Source organism: Diabrotica undecimpunctata, chromosome 3 (assembly GCF_040954645.1).
Source record: "Diabrotica undecimpunctata isolate CICGRU chromosome 3, icDiaUnde3, whole genome shotgun sequence".
Taxonomy (NCBI): Eukaryota; Metazoa; Arthropoda; class Insecta; order Coleoptera; family Chrysomelidae; genus Diabrotica; species Diabrotica undecimpunctata.
The window spans coordinates 151122645-151148416 of NC_092805.1; the positions used below are offsets into that span (position 1 = coordinate 151122645).

Consider the following 25772-nt stretch of genomic DNA (forward strand, 5'->3'; position numbering starts at 1 on the left):
CACTCTATTACTCTATCTACGTCAAACGTAATGTCACATTTATATTTGATGCTATCACGTGTTTTGATTTAGAGTAAAAAATTATCATATTAAAGATTTGGCTGTTCTACTAAATTGGCATTAAAGTCCTTACAGATTATTTGTGTTATCAGCTGAAGTAATGCATCAACTGATCATCATACTAGATCTGTATATATTTTGGAACATCTACTTCCATAAGAGCATCTACCAATCACTTTTGGTCCTTTAATATCTTTAACATTTTCTGATACATAAATTGAAAAGGCTAAGCATTTTTATAGTCTTATTACGGCAAGTACGATTTAAAACGTACACGCGATACGAAGCCATATTTTTATAATCTCTACAGTCATTTTAGTTTCAACTAATGAATTTAATACAATCAAAAGTAATATATATTTAATGATATTGTCATACAAGAAGACATTATTTAATAATCAGTTTAGTAAATTTTTTTATACATTCCTACCTGCGCAAAACATATTTATTCTGCCTCAAAGTTATATTCTAAAAAAACATAAGTATTATATGGTTAAAATTTTTGCAGTAAATTTTTAATGATCTTGAACAAAAAATTTTAAATTTTAGTGTAAATATTTAAAAGGGTAAAATTTTAGCCGTATGAAACTCGAAACTATATTGAAAGTTGACGAATTCCTATCTGTAAATAGACATTTTTCCAATTTTGACATATAAACTATCGTATTTTGGTGTTCATGGCGATTTAAAGGTAATTACGTTACTAGTTTGATGTAGTGCATTTAATAATCAATTATAAAATATACAGAAAAAAATTTGATTTACTTACAATTTATTTTGTGAACTTGGATAAACGAAAAGTGGTTTTTTAAAACATTTTTAAACAAATAAAGGAAATATATGCTAAAGTACTTAATTTAATTAAAAATATGTGGAGACAGTTTGTACAACTAATTTATAATTTCTGTAAAATTAAAAAGGAAATAAAACTGATCGTGACAATCTACAAATTGCTTTAAAACATATAAATCTCCAAAGTTTTTTATATGAAAAATATTTTCTGGTAAAACATACATTCGTTAAAATTTATGACAGTGTAAAAAATGACAGTTTTATTTGAATTATGTTAGTTTGTATTATAGTCACTAGTCGCTTATACATGCAACATGCTTCTTCTTCTTCAAGTGCCGTCTTCGTTCCGAAGGTTGGCGATCATCAGGGCTATACGTATTTTCGAAACTGCTGACCGAAACAATTCGTTGTTGCTACAGCTATACCATTCCCGTAGATTCTTTAGCCAGGAGTTTCGTCTTCTTCCTATGGACGTTTTTCCTGCTATTTTCCCTTGCATAATTATTCAAAGCAGTTCATATCTTTCGCCTCTTGTAATGTGTCCCAAGTATTGCAGTTTTCGTTTTTTGATCGTAAATATGACTTACTTTTCTTTATTCGTTCTTCTCAAGACTTCGACATTTGTGACTCTCTCGGTTCATGATATTCTCAGGATTCTGCGATACATCCACAGTTCAAATGCCTCTAATTTTTTGGTATCAATCTTTTTCAACGTCCATGACTCCATTCCGTAGAAAAGCACAGAAAGTACGTAACATCTCATCAGGCGAAGTTTCATTTCAAGGCTCAAATCTCTTCTTCAGAACACTCTCTTCATTTTAGTGAATATGGATCTGGCTTTTTCTATTCTTATTTTGATTTCTGCTGAGCTGTCGTTGTCTTCATTTATAAAAATGCCTAAATATTTGTATTTGCTAACTCGATCGATAATTTCATTGTGTAAATATAAATTTTGGACATTTTGTGTTGATTTCGATATTACCATAAATTTAGTTTTCTTTATGTTCAAAGATAGTACATATTCTTCGCTGCAGTCTGCTATCTTATTCACCAATGTCTATAGCTCGTTAAGTGTTTCTGCTATCAGAACGGTGTCGCCGGCAAATCTCAGATTGTTTAATCTAACACCATCTATTTAAATACCGACGGATTTCTCAAAGAGTGTTCTATTCATTACGTCTTCGGAATAGAGATTAAACAGGGTTGGTGACAGTATACACCATTGTCTCACACCTCGCTTTATTTCAATTTCTTCAGTGGTATTATTCTCTACTCTCACTACTGCTTTCTGATTGTAGTACATGTTTGCTATTAGTCGGATGTCTCGTTTATTTAAATTCTTTTCTGTCAGGAGTCTGATTAGGTGATCATGCCGCAATTTTGTTGCAAGTCCATTTCGGAATCCAAACTGGGTATTATTGATGTTCATTTTCAGTTTTCTGTGTACTCTAGAGTGTATAATTTTCAGGAATATTTTCAGTACATGGCTCATCAGACTGATTGTACGGTAATCACTACATTGTTTGGCATTTATCTTTTTTGGTTTAATAACAAAGGTGGATAAAAGCCATTCTTGTGGTATTTTTCCTGATGTATAAATGCTATTGAAAAGTTCAACTGAAATTTGAATCGAGTCTTTTTCTGTTAGTTTAAGGATTTCCGTTGGTATTTCATCTGGACCTGGGGCTTTATTATTTTTCATTCTTTTTAGTACGTACATTACTTCCTCTTCCGTTATGTCTGGACCTTCGTCTCCTTGTATGTTACTTAGCTCAGATTGTTGTCTATCATCTGCAAAGAGTTCTTCAATATAGTTTTTCCATGTCTTCAACTGTTCTTCTAGTTCTGTTATTATGTTTCCGTTGACATTATACAGGGTATTTGGCTGCTTACGTTTTTGTGTGCCTGCAAGTTCTTTCACTTTTTTATGTACATTAAAAATATCATGTTTTGCCTGCAATTGCTCTATTTCTTCACATTTTCTTTTATAAAAATCTTCTTTTGCTATTCTGATTTCTATTTTGATTTCTTTCTGTATTTGTTTGTACCTTTGTTCGTTTTTTCCTTTCATTATTTTTCGATTGTCCATGAGAAGAAGGATCTTATCAGTCATCCACCTTTGCTTTATTTTTGGTTTTTCTTTAGTCAGAATTTTCTTCGCAGGACTTGTTATCTGATTTGATATGAATGACTGACGTCTATCTGATTTGCTCTTCTTTTCTGCTCCAATATTTTTAGTTTAATACTCATTTGCGCTATTAGAGGGTTATGGTCTGAAAAGACATCTGTGCCTGGGTAAGCTTTAACGGATTTTAAGGAGTTTCCGTATCGTTCGTTTATCAGTAAAAAATGTAAAAAATCAATCTGGTTTCTAATTATTCTTTCGCCATTGTCCTGGGGTGATTTCAACGTATAAAGTCTTTTCTTTGGTAAGGTGAAGAATGTATTAGATACAATCATGTTGTTCTCCTGGCAGAATTAAAGTAGTCTGCTTATCCATGTTCAAAAAATATTAATTAAATACATTTGTTTCTTCATAAAAATGAACCTTACATAGGCGCGTCAAAGATTCAGTAGGAAAAAATAATTACAGTTTACCGCTGGTTAATATCAGAATATATAGAACAACAGTATAATTTTGTGCACAATAATAAAGTGAGCTGAACAAACGATGAAGTCTAATTAATTCACTAATTTATGCAGAGTCATACAATTCAATTACTATTAAAAATTCTCAGGGTGCCTTTATTAATTTTACTTTAATCAGTTTTCTTTATATATCTCTTCTAGTGGGTTCAGTATCTCCTAGTTGCTCATAATCGGGATAGAACAGGAAACGGAACTAACATTAAAACAACATAAATATGCACACAAATTATTATTTATTTTCAATAAGCAATACGATGAATATTAATAAATAACTTTTGTGGGCAATTATCTTTCCCAACAAACTCCTATGCTCTAAATTTAATTTCAATTACAAACTATCTATTGATCTGTTTTATAATAATATCTACTAAAAAAAAATGAGCATATAAAAATATAATTTATTCACAAAAAAAAATAACTCTTTGAAACTTGGAATCTTAGTTCGTATGCTTATATTTGATTTTATCTTTAGAATATCTTAAAATTTTCTTTCATTCAAATTATTTGACTGACCTTTATTTTTACACCAATGATGTCTCCTCTCGATCAAACCACAGTTCCTTCCTTGATTGATTATATCCGGCTACCATCCAATCTTTCCCGTTCTCAGCATCGATCCAAACCGCATACCAGCAAACTACTCCTCCGAAAACACAAGCCCAAACCTCTTTTGACCGGTACTCTTTATTCACAAATTGTCCTTTCTTTCTCAATTATATCTCGTGGACTATGCAGACTCAAAAGAGGTATTAATCTTCTCGATTTTGATCTGCTCTCAGCTTCCACCTTTTTCACTAACAAACGAAAACACTGGTACTCAGATTGACTACACGAAAACACGTCTTCTCTTCTGGTCTGCCGGTAACATAATAAATTTTTCAATCTCTCCCAGACAACCTTCTCAACTCTCTCATTCCCGCCATTCCTTTTTAACCAATCATAAGCATTCATCTTTCCCACTTATTTTCGATTTAGAAAATTTCCAACATGATATTTAAAACAAATAAACTACTTTCACTCAAATTACTTTTCAGAAACCATTAACAAATTTGCCTTTTTCAACAGAAATAAGTTTCCAAATTCTTGTTATCTGATATATAAATTTAATTCTCATCTACTTTCGAAAAATGCCCACCGCAAAATACAATTACAAGTTTATTCCTAAATCTATAATTATACGGGTTCCATTGTCCTTTCACTATTCACTCAGTCTTTCACGGAAAAACTCGTCAGGGTCCCGTCACGGAACAATGTTTTCTCTTATTCTAACTATTACAAATAAGTACAGGGTTGTATTTTAACTTATATGCCCGCGGTATATTAAAATAATAAAAAAACTCTTTATTCTATTTCTGATCGATAAACTGATCCATAACAGTATATTTATCCTCTTTTTTATTCAATATCAGTCGCGTCAACTAGTAATGGTTATTAGTGACATGTTATATTAAGTTACAATAATTTTACTTCATTTTTTAATTTTAAATTTTCATTTTAATTCAGATTATTCTTGGATTTTTGTTGGCTAACTTTTATACAGTTTAACCCTCAACTGGTGTCGTGATTTATTCTGCCGTTAACTGCGTTCTGGGGTCTATCGGACCCCATTTTTATTTGAGTTTTTTGTGAAATTAATAAAGACATAATTCATTATTTCGTTATAATTTGTAATCATTTAAGTTAGAATAAATCCATGCAGGCCCATTTTCTATTTATTTTTCATTAATAATGACAAATGCTAAAAAAATATAACATAACTTATATTCAAAGATTTTCTGACAGCAGAACATAATTTCTTACAAAAGAAATATAAAAAATAAAATCACTATTTATTTCTTGATTTTTTCGTTTCATATAAAGAACAAGGAACGAAAATATACAAACTCTCAAAAAAAATATATTAATATCAACAAAACTGCGAACTATTTACAAGTAACATTTTTCTACATGCAATTCTTGCAAACATATGCCCTGCAGTCGCCGCACATGGGTCGGGAACATTTGCTGCACGACATTTTTGTTTTTTGTCATTCTTTCGATCATAGATACCACATCTCTTTCGTGTCTGGTTCTGATTATTGAATTCTCCCCTCTCTCCTTCAGGTAAAGCTTTCTTTAGTATTTTACTGATACCCATGCTACAATGCCCCCTAGGTAATCGAAAATTGTACAGTCTCATATTGAGATATGTTTCTGCAAGTTGTCTTGCAAGAATTTTGTAAAAGGTTTTTGTCTTTATGGTTTAGTTATTTCCATAACAGCCATGTAAAAGTGTGCGTTGACACCTGCAATATTCAATACTGCAAAAAAATAGTCATTGGCCACTGCCTAGTTCGCCGGTTAGAAAAATATGTGGTACTTTTTTATCTAGTGCATCCACACCGCCTTTTGTTTGATTATAGAAACAAATAATTTCATCTACTTAGCCACAAATAGCACTTGTTTGCTCGAATTATCCTTTGTTTGATTTCGTCCCTTAAGGAGCCTTTATTGGTTATCAAGGAACCTAAATAATATGAATTTGTCCACCACTTTAAAGCAAATTTGTATAAAAAAGCAACTTAGTATTACAAAAAAATATTAAACCGTAAAAATAACCATTTTTAATAATATAATAGAATAAAAAATCATGAGCGTGTAAACTGTGATTTCATCTGACCAAGCTGCAAGTTTGTTATTCTGCTAAGATGGATTATGTACAAACTATGTTTTTTATTAAAAAAATAGTGAAAATCGTAATAGTAATCATGATTATCTGCAAATAAAAATCTGCTTTTAGCTGGTAAAGTTAATGGTATTGAGGAACACGTAAAAATATTCCACTTTCTTAACGTCGTTTGTAATGTAAATCACGTGGAAATATTACATATTTTATAGGATAAGCATATTATAATGTTATATTGAGTCACGTTAAGAACATAGTAATGCTTGTTATATAGACTGTTTTTAGGTTATAAATATGTTTATTTAGAAAAAGAGTTCCAGAATAAAGTAAGCAATTTTGCATACGCTGTAGCATAGCATACACACTAATTAAATAAAGTACTTTAATGTTTGTCTATTTTGTTTCCTAAAATATCTAAGAAATTACTGATGCTCAAAACAGTTGTTAAAAAAGTAACGATTTGTTTTATCACTTGACTTTTCCATAATCCGCTATTATTAAGTTTCCAAAAATGGCCAAGAAAGCTCTTGCAGTTGTTTTGTGTTGTGTAAAAAAGTCATGAAAACAATAAACGGATTGTTATTCTGAAAATGTGATACTTTAAATGTCAAAAATTAGAAAGAAGAATTATTTTGTAAGTTGACCTTCAGTATAGCCAGCATAAAGAATAATTGCATTTTTTAACCATTTCAAAAATATTTATAGTAATTATCTGGTTACAATCAGTGTTGTATACAACGTCATCAATTTATCTTAAAGTAAAATTCTTTTGAGATTTGTTGTCATAAAATTGCAATAATGTACAATAAATGAACTAGCTTTTGCAATATGAAAATATAAATCATTTGATAATAATAGCTCATTAGGTCTAGAAAATACGCAATTTTTATTAAAAGAAACAAACAAAATGTTCCTGATAAATTGTAAAAATAATGCGATTAATAAAAAAATACGGAAAACTATATCTTTGTATTTTTAAGATCCTCAAAAAATTCCTTAATACCCTTATACTCTTTCAACAACGAATAATTATCATTATTACAGTGTAAGGTTTTCAAATAAAATAAAACAAAAAGAATGCTAATTATAATTTAAAAAACCACGGAATGAAACTAAGTTTAAACAACCTGCAATATTTAAAATAATATTCGAAAACATAAATCAAATATTTTGATTGAAATATTTAGGTTAAAAGAAATAAAACTTGAAACATCAAAAACATCAATGAAAACAAGATTTTTTACTGAAAATTGAATAACATATAGATAACAGATGTAGATTTAAAAAGACTTTACTGGAGTGATGGTTAGCGACAGAAAAATATTTGATCGTTTGGGAACAAAATATTTAAATATTCGTAGCTCCAAGTAGAAGAGGATGGATGGAGAATGGGACTCCATAGAATGGTCAGAGCGAAGGTAGTCTTGAACGTAAAGAAGGAACGAAGAAATATGGTAACAAGGGCTAAAAATGTTACGATCGCTGCGATTACTAACACAAGGGCATACCAGGAAGAAATAGATAGAAACCTTCAGAATGACGTGCAAGATAAAACCGATATTGAACAAATTAACGAAAGGTTGGTGGACGCTCTAAGGAAGGCACAGAAGAACTGTCAAGTTAAACAAGAAACAAGAAAAAATGAAAAACTTACAGAAGGCACAAGGAACATAATGCAAAAATGAAGGTAAATGAAAGATAAGGATACAGTGAACATCTCAGAGCTGATGAATTTAAATAAAACCATTTCAAAAGCTGTTAGGAAAGACATAAGGGATTTTAACACTATAGAAACAACTAATACCATAGAACAAAATAAAAGCCTTAAAGTTCTAAAACGAAAGTTGAACACAGGAACCAGGAACATTTATAAGCTAAAAAATAAACAAGGACATGCTGTATATGAACAACAAGAAATTATAAAAATTATTGAAGAGTACTATAGCACATTATATCGTCGAGATGCTCTCACTCCAGATGAGGAAATCACAGCCATACAAAATCAGGAATCAGAGGAACTTCCAGATATAACCGAAAAGGAAATCGAATCAGCGTTGAAAGGTATGAAGAACAGCAAATCACCTGGAGAAGATGGCATTGTAAGTCAAATGCTAAAATTAGGAGGCGAGTGCGTCATACAAGCTTTAAAAACCCTTTATAACGCCGGCCTCTTTGAAGGAGTTACACCAGAAAAATGGAATGGTGCCATTATGATAATATTGCACAAAAAAAGAGATGTAACAGAAATTGGAAACTACAGACCTATCAGCTTGTTATCTCATTTATATAAGATCTTTATGAGAGTAATTACTAACAGACTGGAACCTAAGCTGGATTTTCACCAACCATAAGAGCAGGCCGAATTTAGGAGTGGCTTTGGAACAAATGACCACCTACAAGTAATAAAATCCTTAATAAGGAAAGTTACAGAATACAACAAGCCATTGATATTAATATTTGTAGACTTTGAGAACGCGTTTGACTCAGTCTAGCATAGCTACATGTTAAGAGCTCTTACAGAGTGCAGTATTAATCATAGGTACAAAACTCTTCTTAGGAATATATATATATATATATATATATATATATATATATATATATATATATATATATATATAATAGCGCAACAGCTGCAGTTAGAATGTCTTATGGCAACACAAATACATTTCCCTTCGAGAGGGGTATTAGGCAAGGAGATACCATCTCTTCTAAGCTATTCACCGCTTTGTTGCAGAATGCTAGGAGAGACAATAATTGGGAGAATATTGGAGTCAATATAAATGGAGAATTTCTGAACAACTTAAGATTTGCAGACGACATAGTCCTTATTGCAGACCGGGTAGATCATGCCTGTCAGCTTCTTCAAGACCTTCAGAGTTCGTGTACACGAGTTGGACTTAAAATTAATTTATCCAAAACACAATATATGACCAACCTTGTACTGGCGAAAAACATCTCAACTAACGGCACGCAAATTGAACAGGTGTATAGCTATAAATGGGTGGGTCACGAGATTAAATTAGGAAGAGATATTCAAACAACGAAGCTAAACAGGAGAATAGGACTGGCATGGGCGGCTTACGGAAAACTGAGAGAAATCTTTAGATCAGATATTCCCATGTGCTTGAAAAGGAAAGGCTTTGATTAATGTGTACTCCCAGTTCTAACGTATGGAGCAGAAACATTGACCCTTATCAGAAAAATAATCAATAAAATACGAGTGGCACAGAGAGCGATGGAGAGGTAAATTCTGAATATATCCCTCAGAGACAGAGTATATATATATATATATATATATATATATATATATATATATATATATATATACAAGGATTTCCACAGTTTTCACTGTATTCCTTCACTCAACCGTTTTCTCCAAGTTTTCCTGTTTAGCCAGTCCCCTTCCTGTAGATCCAGGAAGAGTACTTGATACTCTGTCCCCACAGAGACAGAGTATCAAATACAATAATTAGGAGAAAAACTGGTGTTACTGACGCAGTTCAAAGGATTACAACATTAAAATGGAATTGGGCGGGGCATGTTGCCAGATTAAAAGATGGAAGGTGGACGAAGAAAATTCTGGAATGGAGACCTAGACATGATGCTTATCGTAATCGAGGACGTCCTCCGACAAGGTGGTCAGATGACATCAAGCGCATTCAAGATATAATGCATTGGAATTATTTACGAAAGGCCTATGTCCAGTAGTGGACCTAAAACGGCTGATAATAACGATGATTATGAGCTCCAAGTAGTAGGGATATTCTACTTCTTTTTTTTATGTAGACATAAAAAAGTCTGTTTCTCAATGTGCCTCATCTTTGTGTTTTCATCTCTGTTGTTTCTAACATCGTTTTTGTCCTCTCTGTATCAGGTTGTGGTTCTGCCGCGTATGTCATTATTGGTCTGGTGACTGTTTTGTATTTAGGGCTGTTATGTATTTATTTTGTATAAGGATCTTCGGCAATTGGAAAACATTTTAATTTAGGCGAATCAACTGTAAGAACAATTAAGAAGAATGAAGTTGCTATAAGAAAATCTATAATTTCTGGTATAAAATTAAGCGCCAAATTTTCATCTTACTTAAGGGATGTATTAGTAGAAAGACCAGAAAGAGCCATCGCAATTTAAATTGAGGAACTAATTCAAAGAATAATTCCTCTAAATGGTTATTTAATCCAGGAAAAAGCTTTTTAGTTTTATGAGTTAATGAAACAGTCAGATCCACCAACTTCCACTTCCCAAGCTGTTAACAAATTTTCAGCTAGCAAAGGATGGCTAATCGGGTTTATAAAAAGAAATGCATTTCATAATATCAAGATCACAGGAGAGAGTATTACAGCAGATAACAGCAAAAATATTTCCACAGGAGCTAGCGAAAATTATTGAAGATAGGAACTATTGTGCCGATCAAGTATTTAACGCTGATGAAATGGGACTGTATTGGAAAAAAATGCCTAACCGTACTTACATCGCAAAGGATGAAAACACTGCAAGTGGACATAAAACAAGTAAAAATCGAGTAACATTATTGCATACTTTGTAGCAATACATCTGGAGATAGGATGTTGAAACCGCTCTTAAATAAATAAATAAATCTCTTAGACCAAGTGCTTTAAAAGGCAAATATTTACTTTACAAATAAAACAAGAAAAATCAGTTAATGTTAGAAAAATGATAGAATTACATTATGATTTAAACTGGAAAATTATTGAAGAATTAAGCTATTTTAAAAACGTTTTAGAACATGACAACTAAGGAAAACATCCACCACCTGCAGACGCAGTTCATAAATAATTAATTAGTTTACTTTCAATAAAAATATTAGTAAAATAAATAGGTTCCTCTGTTTTTCTGTTTATCGACACGATATAAATAAATATAAATAGTCACAAAAACGAACAGAAATATGAACCAGATTTGTCCTCGAATAATACCAAAATATACTTTACAAGTAAAACAAGACAAAGCAGTTGATGTTATAAAATTAATAGAAAAACTTTATGATCTAAACTAAACTTAATAGAAAAACTTTAATATAAAAAAGAATAGCGGTTGGTACAGAAGTACATCTAGCCTTCATCGACCTAGAAAAGGCTTAAATTGTGGCAAGCTTAACAACAACTCGACATTAGTCCATACCTTTTAGGAATAATCACAGAAGTATACAGGGATAACACTACTTACCTAAAAATCGGATATAGACTATCAGAGCCAATAAAAGAAACTAAAGGACTAACACAAGGATGCAGTATGTCACCCTTACTGTTTAATTTAAATATTGAGGCAGCCCTCCAAAATTGGAAAAACCACTGCCAGGGAATGGGAATCCCCATAGGAAATGACGTACTGTTCTCCCTAAACTTTGCGGATGACCAAGTCATCCTAGCTCAAGATTCTTATGATCTAGAATTTATGATAACGTGTCTATAGAGAGAATATTTAAAATGGGGGTTACGTCAGCATGAAGAAAACAGAATATTTACTTAATTATCAGTTCAGATGCAAGGTTTGAAGTGTTGATAGACGAGGACGTGGAAATCAAACAAGTGAAAAAATTTAAATATTTAGATCCACTCATTGCTAAGAACGGCTTGGGGGAAACCGAAATTAAACACGAAGTAATCAGGGACGTAAAATTGTAGGATGTCTGAACTCCTTATGGTGGGATCACCACATTTCCAAAAGGAACAAAAAAAGAATAGGGCAAACCATGGTTGAATCAGTTCTTTGTTCTATGGCTCTGAAGTATGGACAATTAATGCAGACCTGAAGAGAAGATTGTTGACAGTTGAAATGGATTATTTGAGAAGAAGTGCTAGAATATCAAGGCAGGAAAGGAAGACTAACGAATCTATAAGAAATAACATGAATGCTACAGAAACGGTCATTGACAGAATAGAAAGAAGAGGTTCAAAATGGTTTGGACATCAATTGAGAATGTCTGACAAACGTTGGCCCCAAAAACTTCACAAATCGAAGCCCCCTGGAAGAAAAAAAAGAGGTAGACCTCGACGCTCTTGAAATGAAGGAATTAGAAGAGCGATGGAATCGACAGGTTTGGAGGAGGAGCATGCCTTGCACCGGGAGGATTCCCGGAGGAGAACGGGAATACGGCGATAGCCGTCTTCAAAATGTATTGTATTTACAAGTTCGATTAATGTCAAACGTCAATAACCTTATTTTAACCTTCAATTTTGGCTTATTCCCATTAAAATAGTAATTACTTTAAAATGCCACAAGAAAATAGCTTCAGAACAATAGATAAGATCTAGATAAGAGAAGGGAGTGTTCCAAAAATGTCGTCAACCTTACAGTGGCCATCCCACTTTCGGAGTACGGTACGTGCGACAGTCAACTGCGCATAAGTAAGAGAAGGTGGTTTTAGTTGGTAGGTAGGATAATAGATACCTGAATCTTTGGAACTGCTATCTTTAGTACTTTAAATTAAACTAAAACCCAAATTGTAGGGACTCAACATGGAGGTAGCATAAAAAAATTTCAAAACCCCCCCCCTAAGACTAATTCTGGGTGCGCCACTGTGACAGACAAGGGACCATTATTTTCGATTTGCCTAATAATTCCCCTGACACGTTGCGTCATCCTTTGGACGACCTTGGCGTCAATTTCTCTAATTTTTGTATATATGCGGCGTCTTAACTGTTCCTGATTTTTTGCTTCCCATCCGTTATTATAGACTTTCCGACTTAATATTGCCCAGAACTCTTCAATTGGACGAGCCTGAGGTAGGTTGGGGGGATTGTCTGCTTTCGGTACAAAGGTAAAATAAAGTTTCGACTTGTTGACGAAATGCACTCGCCTTAACGCGCGGCAACATCTCGGAATTCTCTCTAATTGATCCTCTGTGTTTTTTGAAGCTTTCCTTCTTTTCCGGTAAATAATATTGTTACTCGATAGGGTCCTGTATACTGTAGTCTTTCCAACATGAAATCTTCTGGCCAGTTTTCGCTGTGAGACCCCAATTTTGTTCTTAGCTGCTTCAATCAGTCTTGCCTCTCTTATATGGTTCAAAATCTGCGGTCGGCCACTTTTACGCAATTTAACACATGGTATCCCTTCCTCACATTCTCTGATTGTGCGATAAATTGTCGATTTGCTTATGTTTTGATCTCGATAAATATTAACAATATCTCGTTTCGACATTCGCCCAACCATATTATAAACACCTCGACGAATATCAATTTTATAAGACATTTTGCAGAGCACAAACTAAAATATTCTGCTTTGTTTATTAAATGTCAATAACTGATTCCATGGCATTCTTTGTTAAATGCATTTTGCTTCTCAATCAGACCAGGTGAAATTTTTCCCAAAACTTTAGGACCATACGTTATTGAAGAATTAAGCTATTTTAAACAAGTTTTAGAACGAGACAACTTTGAAAAATATCCACCTGCAAACGAAGTTCAAAAATAATTAGTTTAATTTCAAAAACAATACTGGTAAACTGTTTATCGACACGATATAAATAAATGAATTGTCACAAAAACGAATAGACATATTGACCAGTTTTGTTCTAGAATAATACCAAAATATACTTTACAACTAAAACAAAAAAAAGCAGTTGATGCTAGAAAACTGATAAAAAAACACTATGATTTAAACTGGAAGAGTACTGAAGAATTAAGCTATTTTAAAAACATTATTAACACTATATTTTTTTGAAAATCCAAATGATCTTTTAATTACATACATAAAAACAGTTTAATTTAATGGATTACGTCCATTTAAAAAAAATTGTGAAAAGGTCCGAAATTACCAGAAAACTAAACGTAGTGGTAAAAGGTGAAAAATTATCGAAAAATATCAAATAGTGTTGTAACGAAATAATTGTCGATTATCAAACATAACAACGTTAAGTTTTTTGCCCAGAAAATGGTTTATTAAAAATTCCTTTAACCTTTAAGGATATAAGATATTTTCGAACGCACCAGGTACCAGGTAATATTTTACGAATACTTGCTGATCATTGCGGTGGTTTCAAATTTTCTAATAGGTAAATAGTTAAAAACGGGAATTATTATATTATTAAAAATTAAACAAAATCTAATTTATATTTATTTTATTAAATTTTTTTATCGTGCTTCAGGTTCAGATATAATAACAGTAGAATTGTTTTACAGAAATTTTCAGAACTAAAAAAATGGTATTTTCTCTAAACTACCATATAGCAGTTCGGACAATGGTTTTCTGACTGGACTTAACCTACAATTACAACAGCATATAAAAAGTCAGCTCAGTGAAACTGATGAAACGTAACCAACCACATACTTACGAAGGCTTTTATACATGAAGATTCAAAGAAGAGATCCAAAAATCTGCTTGATATGAATAGGAATTATCTGTAAATTATCGTAGGTTCCCTAACAGGACTCGGTCGCCTCAATAGCCACATGAATAAAACCAGACTGATAGAAAGTGCGAATTACGCATTTTATCAGGCTGCTGAAGAGACGGCGGAACACGTTCTGTGCAACTGCCCAGGGTTAGATAGGATAAGACTTAATACATTTGAGTATAATAAACCCTACGACTTTATAAGTGTCACCTAAAGCCACAACAGATTTTGTTGAAAGGCTGGGCTGAAGATACAGATAAATTTAACCTAAGCATGAGCCACAATACATCTTATAGGTGGAGTGGAATAGTGGTTAACAGCCCATTCATAGTGAACCTAACCTAATCTGAAGAGTTAGCTTTTATAAATGCGACAATTACCTAGCTATATATCTTATCTCACATGTCAGCCGGACAATATGCTACGTAATAATATACTACAAATCATCAATGAGAAACTAACGACGTAAAAAGTCTCCTACACAGAGAAATACCATAAGCGAAGTTTAGATTTGTCAAAGGTAGAATTACTCGATTAAATAAAAGATAAAATAATAAAAGCTTTGCTACGCCAGCCCGCCGCGTAGAAAAACGGGCTGTCGTAACAAGTAGCTTAACACATTTTCAAGTCAACTCTACCCAGTTCAAGATCTCAGACAATGATGTATACTGTCTCCTTAACTATTTATTATACAGCGAAAACATGACATGGGACGAGTGCTTAAAGAAAAGGAAAAAGGCAGCTCAACAAATGGCCGAAAAATAAACAATCAACACTTTGCACACGGTACACCCTTTCTTACGAACAGCTTAGAAGTGTTAATTATTTTCATTTGGATGATTGAAAATATTCACATATTTGGTCTGGAATTAGACATTTCGAAGTCAAAAATATGATAAAGGATAGACAAGACAATACTGATCTTCATGTAACCAATATTGACATGATATTCAATCATCCCAACTTATCCGCAATACTCGTTGATAAATTCACATCTGAAAGGCCTCTAATTTTTTCAGCCATGACAATATAGGAATCAAAATGGCTGATGGTTTTTATAATTTTTATTGATAATTGAATCCACTTACCGGCTACTTAAAACAAATTTAGCTCATATCTTGCAGCCTACTTATTTTAGTTCAACGAACTTCCTCTTTCCAGAGTTGAGACCAGAATGCGCGCTAATTCTTACTTGTTAGTGGGATAAGAAGGTCTGCCTAAAATGCCCGTTGGGGTCGCTGTTTAATACCAACTTAGAAATTCAAAATTAAGAAATATTAATGGGATATGGATTTCAAAAATTTTATTTAAAAATGTTTAAAGAATTATCGAAGTGACGAACTCGTTACACGGGAACCTACTTATTATATGCAAAAGAAGAATTTGGTTTGAAATAAAAATAAAATTTTTTATTTGTTGAAAAATTGTCACAAATAAACAGCTTCCCGTAGTAAACTTTGGGTAAACTTTTTAACGTAATGTTTTAGCATTATATTCTTTCTACTAAAATAAGATTCAGCTTATGGGTAAGAAATAAATAAAGTGTTTCGAACGTTCGAAAATTTAGACGTTCAAGTCTATACTCGTATATCCTGAATCCCGGAATAACAATTTGTTTATGGATATTTTTAACTGACTTATGCCATATAAAATTAAAACGGACATGCGTATTTTAAAACTAATGGACTTTTACCTTAGCTTTTTCATAAAGCTATACTTATACTTTCATAAAGTTTTCACCTCATATTTTATGTTTTTAAAATTCGATGTCCAATCTATTAAAAAATGACCTAAAAAATGTTAAAATTGGCTTCTTTCTGCATTTTTGTAATTTGTTTATAAATTTTAAATAAATAATTAATAATACATAAATGAAATGGTTGCCATGAAAAATTTAGCATTGAGAAAAATGTCAAATTATTTATTTCCAAAGCAATACATAAACCAATACTCTTTTTAGATATAATTGAATACGATAATTTATTTTTTTCATAAAATCTATTATAAATAAATTATTTACGGCATTTATTTAAAAAGTATATATTAATTATAAGTATTTATGATTTACAATAAACATTACCAAAAATTAAAATTGTTTTAATAAATTAAATGGTTTATTTAACAATTTATTTATTTAAATACTTAATATTCATAATGTACACAAGAAGGACATACAAATGAAAAAAAGGCAAGAACCAGAGATGCAGTTAACAGCTCCTGTCCCCTTCCCCACTTCCGTGAGTTTCATAACCAGCCGATTTTCAGGACCACTGAAGCTTTGATTCCATTAAAAGGCAATCTTTTTCGAATTTTGCAGATTAAAACTTTAAAGTATGTTGTTTCAAATGATGCCAATTTTTATAAACAAAGATGGTGTCAATTAAAAAAAACTAACTTCGTCCCAAATTATCCTAAGAAAATTGTATGTGTTTATATGTTGTAAGCTCACATTTGTATAAAAGGCCCCAAAATTTTAAAAACCCTAAAGATTTAGATTGATCAACTGTTTATTGTACTCAATTCTGTCAGACGGGTGCAAATTTTTGAAACTGACACAACCGAAAATGGGGAAGCTAGACATTATTGAAAGGTTCTGCTAAAAATCGGTTTTATGAATTCCATGGATCAATAATTATAGAACAAATAATTTGATTTTAAGAGAGCTAATCTCAGTTAGGGACTCTCTAGCAAAATTTTACTACAAAAACTAAAATATGTTTAACATGTAATGAGATCAGACACAGGCAATATGGAAAGACTTATCATTCAAGAGAATGTAGAAAACTAAAGACCACAGAGAAGATTTCCGACTGACTAGGCTCATTAACATAGTATCTTAATTAGTATTAATAGTCCTTAAAATTTACCTATTAGAAAATTTGAAACCACCGCAATGATCAGCAAGCATTCATAAAATATTTACCTGGAGCGTTCAAAAATATCTTACATCCTTTAAGGTTAAAAGAATGTTTTAAATGAACCATTATCTAGGCAAAAAACCTTACGTTGTAATATTTGATAATCGACAATAATTGTTTCATTACAACACTGTTTTCGGACGCACCAGGTAAATATTTTACGAATGCTTTCTCTTGTTTTATGAGAACCATTGTATTGTACATAATTTAAAAATCAACAACTGATTTTTGTAATCTTAGTGAAACGAGAATAACACTGGTAAAATCCTGGTCCCATTGCTAGTGTACACTAAATGGCTAAAAACAACGGTCTCCAATTGCAGGGTTCCACTTAATCCCATAACTCTCAAACATCGAGAGACAGGATCATGAAAAAAGACAACGGTCTAGAGCAAGACAAATGCTAATTATAAAACTGTCATTACAGAAAAAAATAGCTGGATTTTTAGAAAACCCAAAATAAAGGATTATTCTACTCAAGTAGTTTGCTGGGAAATCCCAGAGATATACATATCGGGATAACCCCGATGCTTCTTTGAATATACAGGGTGTTTCAAAAAGGTATGTCGTTACTTAAATCACTCATTCCAGGGACAAAAATAAATTGATTTATTGCAACTTACCTAAGTACAAAAGTGTACACAAAAAAAGTTACAGCCGTTTCAAGTTGCAAAATAAAAATTGTTTTTTTGCATTACCTCCTAAACTACTTGACATTTTGTAATAAAAATGGACACGTTACTTTCTTGTTCTAAAAGCATTTTTCATACAAAAGAAACAATAAATTCTAAGCGCACAGAAAAATTTTAAGGGGGGTGTGCAGCCCTAAATCCCCCCAAACTTTTGGGTACGTTCAAATCAAATGAATTTTGTGACATAATTAGTTTAACACATTATTTTAAAACTTTTTTGCCTCGTATCACTTTTTCGAAAAACTAGTTTTTTCCTAGTTGGCCATAAAATTACAATTAGTTTCTACGGATACAATAATTACAAACAGTTCCATCCACATTTCAGGAAATGCCAGATATGCATTTAACTTTGGGTAAGTTGGATCAGAATAAATTATGATTTCAATAAACTATCGGGAATATCGTAGGTGAATGTCAAGGAAATAGTGCAGCAGCCGCAAGGCGTTATGCAGTAAAATACCCCAATCGAAATACATCCGATAGACGATTATTTCTGACCATTGATCGTCGTTTACGGGAAACGGGTACATTCCAACCGCAAGTTGCTGGCAATAGTGGTCGTCCAATAATGGATGCAACTGATGAAGACATTTTAAAAATCATTGAAGAAGTCTCTGCAACAAGTACAAGGCAGCTCAACTAAATGTTCCTCACGTAAGGGTTTGGAGGCGTTTGAAGGATCATCTGCTTAAACCCTATCACTTAACAACGGTTCAAGAGTTATTGGTTGAAGATTATCCTAAAAGGATTGGATTTTACGATTGTTTGTTAATACAAAACACTCGAAATGTTAATTTTATTAGAAATATTTTGTTTACCGACGAGGCTACCTTCAGTAGAAATGGAATAACAAACAATCTCAACGAGCAACAATTTAAATGGTGATAATTATTTGCAGTTCTTGGCAAACGATTTACAAGAGTATTTGGAAGAAGTGAATATTGCAATAAGGCAAAATATGTGGTTTCTACAAGATGGCGCTCCGCCGCATTACAGTAAGGAAGTCCGGGAATACCTTTGTAGGCAGTATCCTGGTCGGTGGATTGGAAGGGGTCGTGACGCACTTATTTCTTGGCCACCCAGAAGTCCAGGTCTTAACCCCATGGACTTTTGCTTTTGGGGGTTTATGAAAGAGAAAGTGTAGTCTGTAACAATAGATGACGAACAACAATTGAGAGTTAGAATAATTGAAGCTGCAAATCAATTTCGTCAGAAAAATATGATTTTTCAGCGCATTCGATTTTCCTTATTAAAACGATACCGAATGTGTATTTAAGAAAATGATGGGGGTTATTTTGAACATTTATTGTAATGAAAAGGGCCGTAATTCAATAAAAACTGTTTTTTGAAAAAAGTGATAGGAGGCAAAAGAATTTTAAAAATAATGTGTTAAAACAATGATGACACAAAATTCATTTGATTTGAACGTACTCAAAAGTTTGGGGGGATTTAGGGCTGCACACCCCCCTTAAAATTTTTCTGTGCGCTTAGATTTTGTTGTTTCTTTTTTATGAAAAATTTTAGGTCAAGTAGTTTAGGAGATAATGCAAAAAAACAATTTTTATTTTGTAACTTCAAAGCACTGTAACTTTTTTTGTGTATACTTTTGTATTAAGGTAAGTTGAATTCAATCAATTTATTTTTGTCCCCGGAATGTGATTTAATTTATGACATACCCTTTTGAAATACCCTGTATAGTCAGAATATAGACAAAATAATAGCGGTGATAAGACGCAACCCTGTCATACTCCTTTTTTAATGCATATATCTCCGGATATTGTGTGCTCTATTTCGATTGTTACCTTTTGATGCCATTACAGTTCTGAGATAATTCGCAAGTCTTGTTCGTCTACTTTAGTTGTTCTCAGAATTTCGATCATCTCTTGATCGTTAACGCAGTCAAATGCTCTTCGATAATCTACAATTCTACATTGACATGATTTTGGTATCTTTAGTTATTAGTGAGGCTACAACTTCATTGACGACTCTGTTTTGTTTTGATACTCCACTGTAGATTAGTATTTTCACCACTCCACCTAATTTTTATTTTTTTTTCCTTTATTTTTTATTTCCTGTAAAGCGTATATGTCTATTTGTTTCTCTTTCAGTACGTGAATTTTTCCTTGGTCTCTTGTAGTAACTCTTATCTAGGTTTTGTATATTTTGCTCTTGTCCTTACTTCTTGCCGTTTTCGACTTCACATTGTCATTTTCTAAGGTTTCTCATTGTTTCTTTGAACAGTACTCGTTTTTACTTTTGGTGGCTTGTTAAACTTGACTTAACCTTGCCAATCACTCTCCATATTTTATCCGGGCTTGACACCGGCTGTAGTACCCGTAAAACTACTCAATCCACATTACATCCAAATCAAAACATATGAACGAGTATTAAAGTAAATTAGCATTATGTACACGACGCATGATAAATTACTAACATAAACTAGCCTAATGATTCATATTTTTATATAAATAAAAAAATTACCATATACATCTTTGCTTTTTTTACTCCTTCCAAAATTTATTAAGAACGTTACTGTCTCCATCCCTAGTTTCTCCCATTTTCCTCGGGGGCGACAAACTACAGTAACTATTGTAAGTTCTTTATATAAAAGATTTGTAACCAATAATTTATGCTGCGAGCTGAACAGTTTTTGGCAAGAAACCAACACGCTAAGATAGATATTGTGCAAAAATGGATATGAGAAAAATACCAGGGCACTAAATGAGTTTGTCTGGCCGATCTTTCCAGACAAAAATTTTTAGTCCGTTTCCGCTGTATTGGGTAAAACTAATGTTAATGTATACGTTATTTATTTTAAAAGATGCATGACTACGAAAGACATAAAGTGTTTGATTTGAAATTAGTGACAAAAGAACTATAAGGATAAATTACTGTAACTGTATAACTTTATTTTATTTCCGTTTGACGACCAAGCTATAGACCAAGAAAAAGAAACTTTTTAAAACAGTATTTATAAGAATGTTTTAGCTCGGCTCTGACTACGTTTACCTTTAATTTCTATTTCGATTACTGCGTGCAATAATTCGATTTTTTGTGTTTTTCTTATATTCTAGTCGTCAGAGAATTGATCTCTAAAAACGGGACGAACAAACTAAATTTTGCTGAGAATGTTAATTTTGGGACCGCAGAAAAGTTTGCCACTCCTACCCATGGGCTTCCTCCTAAAAACCCCCTCTTAAATGGGGAAACGAAAAAGATCGATTTACCATAAATTTGTACACCGTATAAAAAAAACTGTCTGATTTCAGTAGAAGTGTCTACTGGAATCAGACAGCAAATCTCAGAGTTGAAGGTGACCACACTGACCATGTGAAAATCATACGTGGAGTGAGGCAAGGCTGTATTTTGTCTCCTCTAATCTTCAATCTGTACTCTGAAAGAATATTTATCGAAGCTTTGCACCAAACTGAAAAAGGTATTCTACTAAATGGTTACCGGCTAAACAACATCAGATATGCAGATGACACCATAGTATTTGCGGACAACTTAGAAGACCTACAAGTTCTTATGAACAACATCACGTATTACAGTCAACAATATGGACTCAATATAAAGATTAAGAATACAAAGCTTATAACAATTAACAAGAAAAGAATAACAGAAGGTCAACTCTATGTCAACCAATCCCCTGTACAAAGAGTGGCGCACTACAACTACCTCGGCACAATAATAAATGAAGAATGGGCCAACAACCAGGAGATTAGAGCATGCATCAGAAAAGCTAGATCCACCTTCAATCCGATAGGGGCCTTCTTCAAGAGTCACAACCTCTCTCTTGATATAAAAGTAAGAATGCTGTGATGCTACGTCTTCTCTGTCCTTTTTTATGGTGTTGAATCGTGGACCTGGAACGACGATATGTGCAGAAAACTGGAAGCATTTGAGATTTGGCTATATCGGAGAATGCTTAAGATCCCATGGACTGCTGGAGTCACAAATGAGGAGGTCCTCAGAAGAATGAATAAGACCGAGAGGTACTGACCACCATAAATCTCGAAAGTTACAGTTCTTCGGACATATTATGCGAAATGAATTAAGATATTCTCTCCTTTAAGCCATCCTGCAAGGAAAAATATTTGGAAAACGAGGTCCAGGAAGAAGAAGAACATCTTGGTTAAAGAACCTCAGAATCTGGTTCAATACAACATATGTGCAGCTTTCCGCGCTGCTGCAGATAAGATAAAGATTGCCATGATGACCGCCAACATTCGTAATGGATAGACACATCAAGAAGAAGATAAAAAAAACTTTTGAAACAAGAAATGTAGGAAATTTTGAACAAAAATGTTTATTAGCACTTTTTGTGGCAAATTAACTGTTCTCTCAGAAAAAATGGTTGGAGTGACTTTAAATGTTAGTTACGCGCGCGCAATCAATTTTTAAATAAAATTTGTATCAACTCGATGGTAAAAGTTAGATATCTTTTGATTAAAGTGTCTTATCGACAAAAATCAAATGCATTATTAATAGAACGAGTGAGTGTAGCTTTCGTATGCAATTTTTACGTTTTGTCTTAAGTCATATCAGTTTGTCAAAAACTGTTTAATAAATAAACGTTTTTTTACTTTATCTTGGATACCTCGCATTTTTAACAGCTGGCAACCCTAATTTGCAATTATTTTTCTCAGGCAACACTATGTCACCATGTTTAAAAAAATCTCTTTAATTTACTACTACTACTAAGGATTTCCACAGTTTTCACTGTCTTCCTTCACTCAACCGTTTTCTCCAATTTTCCCTGTCATTCCAGTCTCCATCTCGCAGGGTTCTTTTCTCCATAGCCTCGTCGATTTCATCTCTGAATGACCTTCGGGGTCTTCCTCTCTTTCTTCTTCCAATCGGGCTCCATTCTGTGATTTTGTTTATCCAGCGTCCTCTGTCCGCTCTTCTGACGTGGCCGTACCAGGATAGTCTCTTCTCCTCTATATAGTCGATTATGTCTGATTGCACTCCCATTCTCCGCTTAATCTCTGCGTTTTCAATTCTGTCTCTTTTTGTAAGTCTACAGCTTCTCCTCAGGAACTCCATTTCTACTGCTCTTATTCTACCTCTATTTCTCTTGTTTATTGTCCAGTTTTCGGACCCATATGTCAGGATACTTCTTGTCAGGGTGTTATATATTCTCTTTTTTGTCTTTATCGTAATGTTCTTATCCCACAACACTGAGTTTAGTTGTCTTATACAGTTTCTTGTTTGTCTCAGTCTGTTGTTTACGAGTTTAAACAACAAATCTCTTTAATTTAATATTAAAAAAACATGCATATACGTCGTGAGCAGTGCATTTAAAAAATAAATTAACGAAATTTTTGTTCAAAACTTAATCAAATATCATTAATTGAATTAAAACTATTTGCGGTCACTTTTTGACTGGCAACCTGTTATCAATGTATTCTCCTATTCTTAGATGTTTGTAAAATTGTGAATTTGATCAATTATGTTACGAACGTTATAGTCATGTTGCAGTGGGATCTCGTACTAAATATTCAATGGCGACAGTGTAACAGATATGAACTACTTCCAATAATATGGTACCCTTTAATTTTTATGAAAAAGACTTAAACACGTCAATTTATTTTTCCGATTTTCGACATTTTGAAGAAAACTGTCAAAAATATCGATATTTAAACAGCTATATATGGTAAGTGAGACATCATTTGAGAGCTTTCGTACCTAACATTTATATTTATACATTTTCAACGATTCTATTCAGCATAAAAGACCCACGATTAAATTAAAAAGCTACCTTAAACAGACTGGCGTGCCTGATAACTCAGGTGGTAGAGTATCTGGTATTCACGCAGAAAGCCTGCGAAGGCACAATGACGGCGAAAATGAGTACTTTGGGTAAAACTAGGGATAATAATACGCGGCTGAAACCAGCCCAAACATAACATTCACAATTTTATTTCGACACTAATTTCGATGTCATTAGGCCCAACTATTATTTTAAAATATTGCAATATATATCGCTTAGTTAGTAGGTGTCTGTCTTATAATTATTTTTTTTTATTTTTGTTCATGTGATACGTTTCGAGAAATAATGTTTATTTATAGTTGTTTTCTATCTCCAAGATTTTGGCATCTGGCAAATTAAATGTGTGGCCTGATGTGTTGAAATTTTGTGCTTATGCACACGAGCTTTTCTCTATTTTGGAATCACTTTTGTGCTGCGGTATTCTTAGTTTTAACCACTGTTATGTTTGCCCTATATGTTTGCTTCAAAAGTAAGCTGTAATTGGATATTTAGCTTTTTGGTTTTAGAAAATCCCCTCACCAGATTGATTATATTGTTAGTCATCTACGTAGGGTAACTTTTTGTAAATAAAGGAATCTGTTGGTCTGTTATATAAGTCTGAGTTTAATTCTTAATTCTAATCTTAATAATATATCATTGCCCGTTATATAAGTCTGAGTTGTTGATTAGTTGCTTGTGAATATCATTGCTAATGTGCAAAATTAATTTCTTCATCGCAACAGCAGTATTGCGTTTTTGGTTTGAATACTGTCCAAAACGATTCTTTAGTGTTATACAACATACTGGCATGGTCGAGAAATATGAATATATATATATATATATATATATATATATATATATATATATATATATATATATATATATATATATAATAGATAAAAGGTGGAACGCAACCGTAAATACATATTTCTGACTATTTGGTGGTTATCAGTACGGCGCGCAGCCAAGGTAAAAAAGGAGAAAAATTAACTTGGTAAACGATTTACAGGAGCCATGCGACCAATTGTGGCAGTACAAACAAAAATCTCTGCATTCTAGCCGCCTCGGGACCCTTCAACACAGCCACGGAGCAAGCTACAGCTACCAGAGAAAAAAATCACTACAAGAAAAATAACGTCATTGTTATGTATGTATAATATATAATTATTAATAATATATAAAATAGATTACATAATTGCATACACAAGGAATAATACGAGGAAAATAACAATACCATACATAAAAGTATTATCAGAAAAACTTAAAAGGATAGGAAATAAATTCAACATTTCAACAACATTCAAAACAAGAAACACGTTGAGATCTATTTTGTCTAAAACCAAACCTAACAATGAACAAGAAAGGACAAAGAATTGCATTTATAAAATACCTTGTGAATGCGATCAGTTTTATTTAGGTGAAACATCAAGGCCATTAAATGTTAGAATAAGCGAACATCAATCTAATATTAAAAATAGAGAATTTGATAGATTTCAAATATGTAAATACGCATGGGATAATAAACATAGGGTTCAATGGAATGATTCAAATATAGTCCTAAAAGAAACAGATGGTAAAAAGAGAAAAATCAAAGAAGCTGCTCTAATTATGCTAAATGAGACTAATTGTGTCGCAAATTCCTCGGCAGAATGTATTAGGATCTGGTTACCCATATTAAAAGAGGAAGTTATTAAAAGGAAAATACCGGTATTAGTAAGTCGGTAACATATAAAGGATACATCATTTATATTTTTATAAATAACAAACATATAAAATAAGAATTTGGTGTTTATGGAAAGTAAACTAAATGCACGATCAAATACTTACCATGTCGGGATAGTATTATGAGGTTTTTTCCTGGTTTTTCCCTCATAATTTACTT

General features: G+C 32.6%; 2 protein-coding genes across 2 annotated transcripts in view; one reads left to right on the forward strand and one right to left on the reverse strand.

Moving 5' to 3' along the window:
- Positions 1–25772, reverse strand: part of LOC140437569 (myrosinase 1-like) — a 370048-nt gene that overhangs the window by 113715 nt on the left and 230561 nt on the right. The window lies entirely within an intron of this gene.
- Positions 7858–14739, forward strand: LOC140436089 (uncharacterized). Its single transcript, XM_072524797.1, has 2 exons — positions 7858–8368; positions 14546–14739. Exons 1-2 carry the CDS (start codon positions 7858–7860, stop codon positions 14737–14739), a joined length of 705 nt encoding a protein of 234 aa, XP_072380898.1.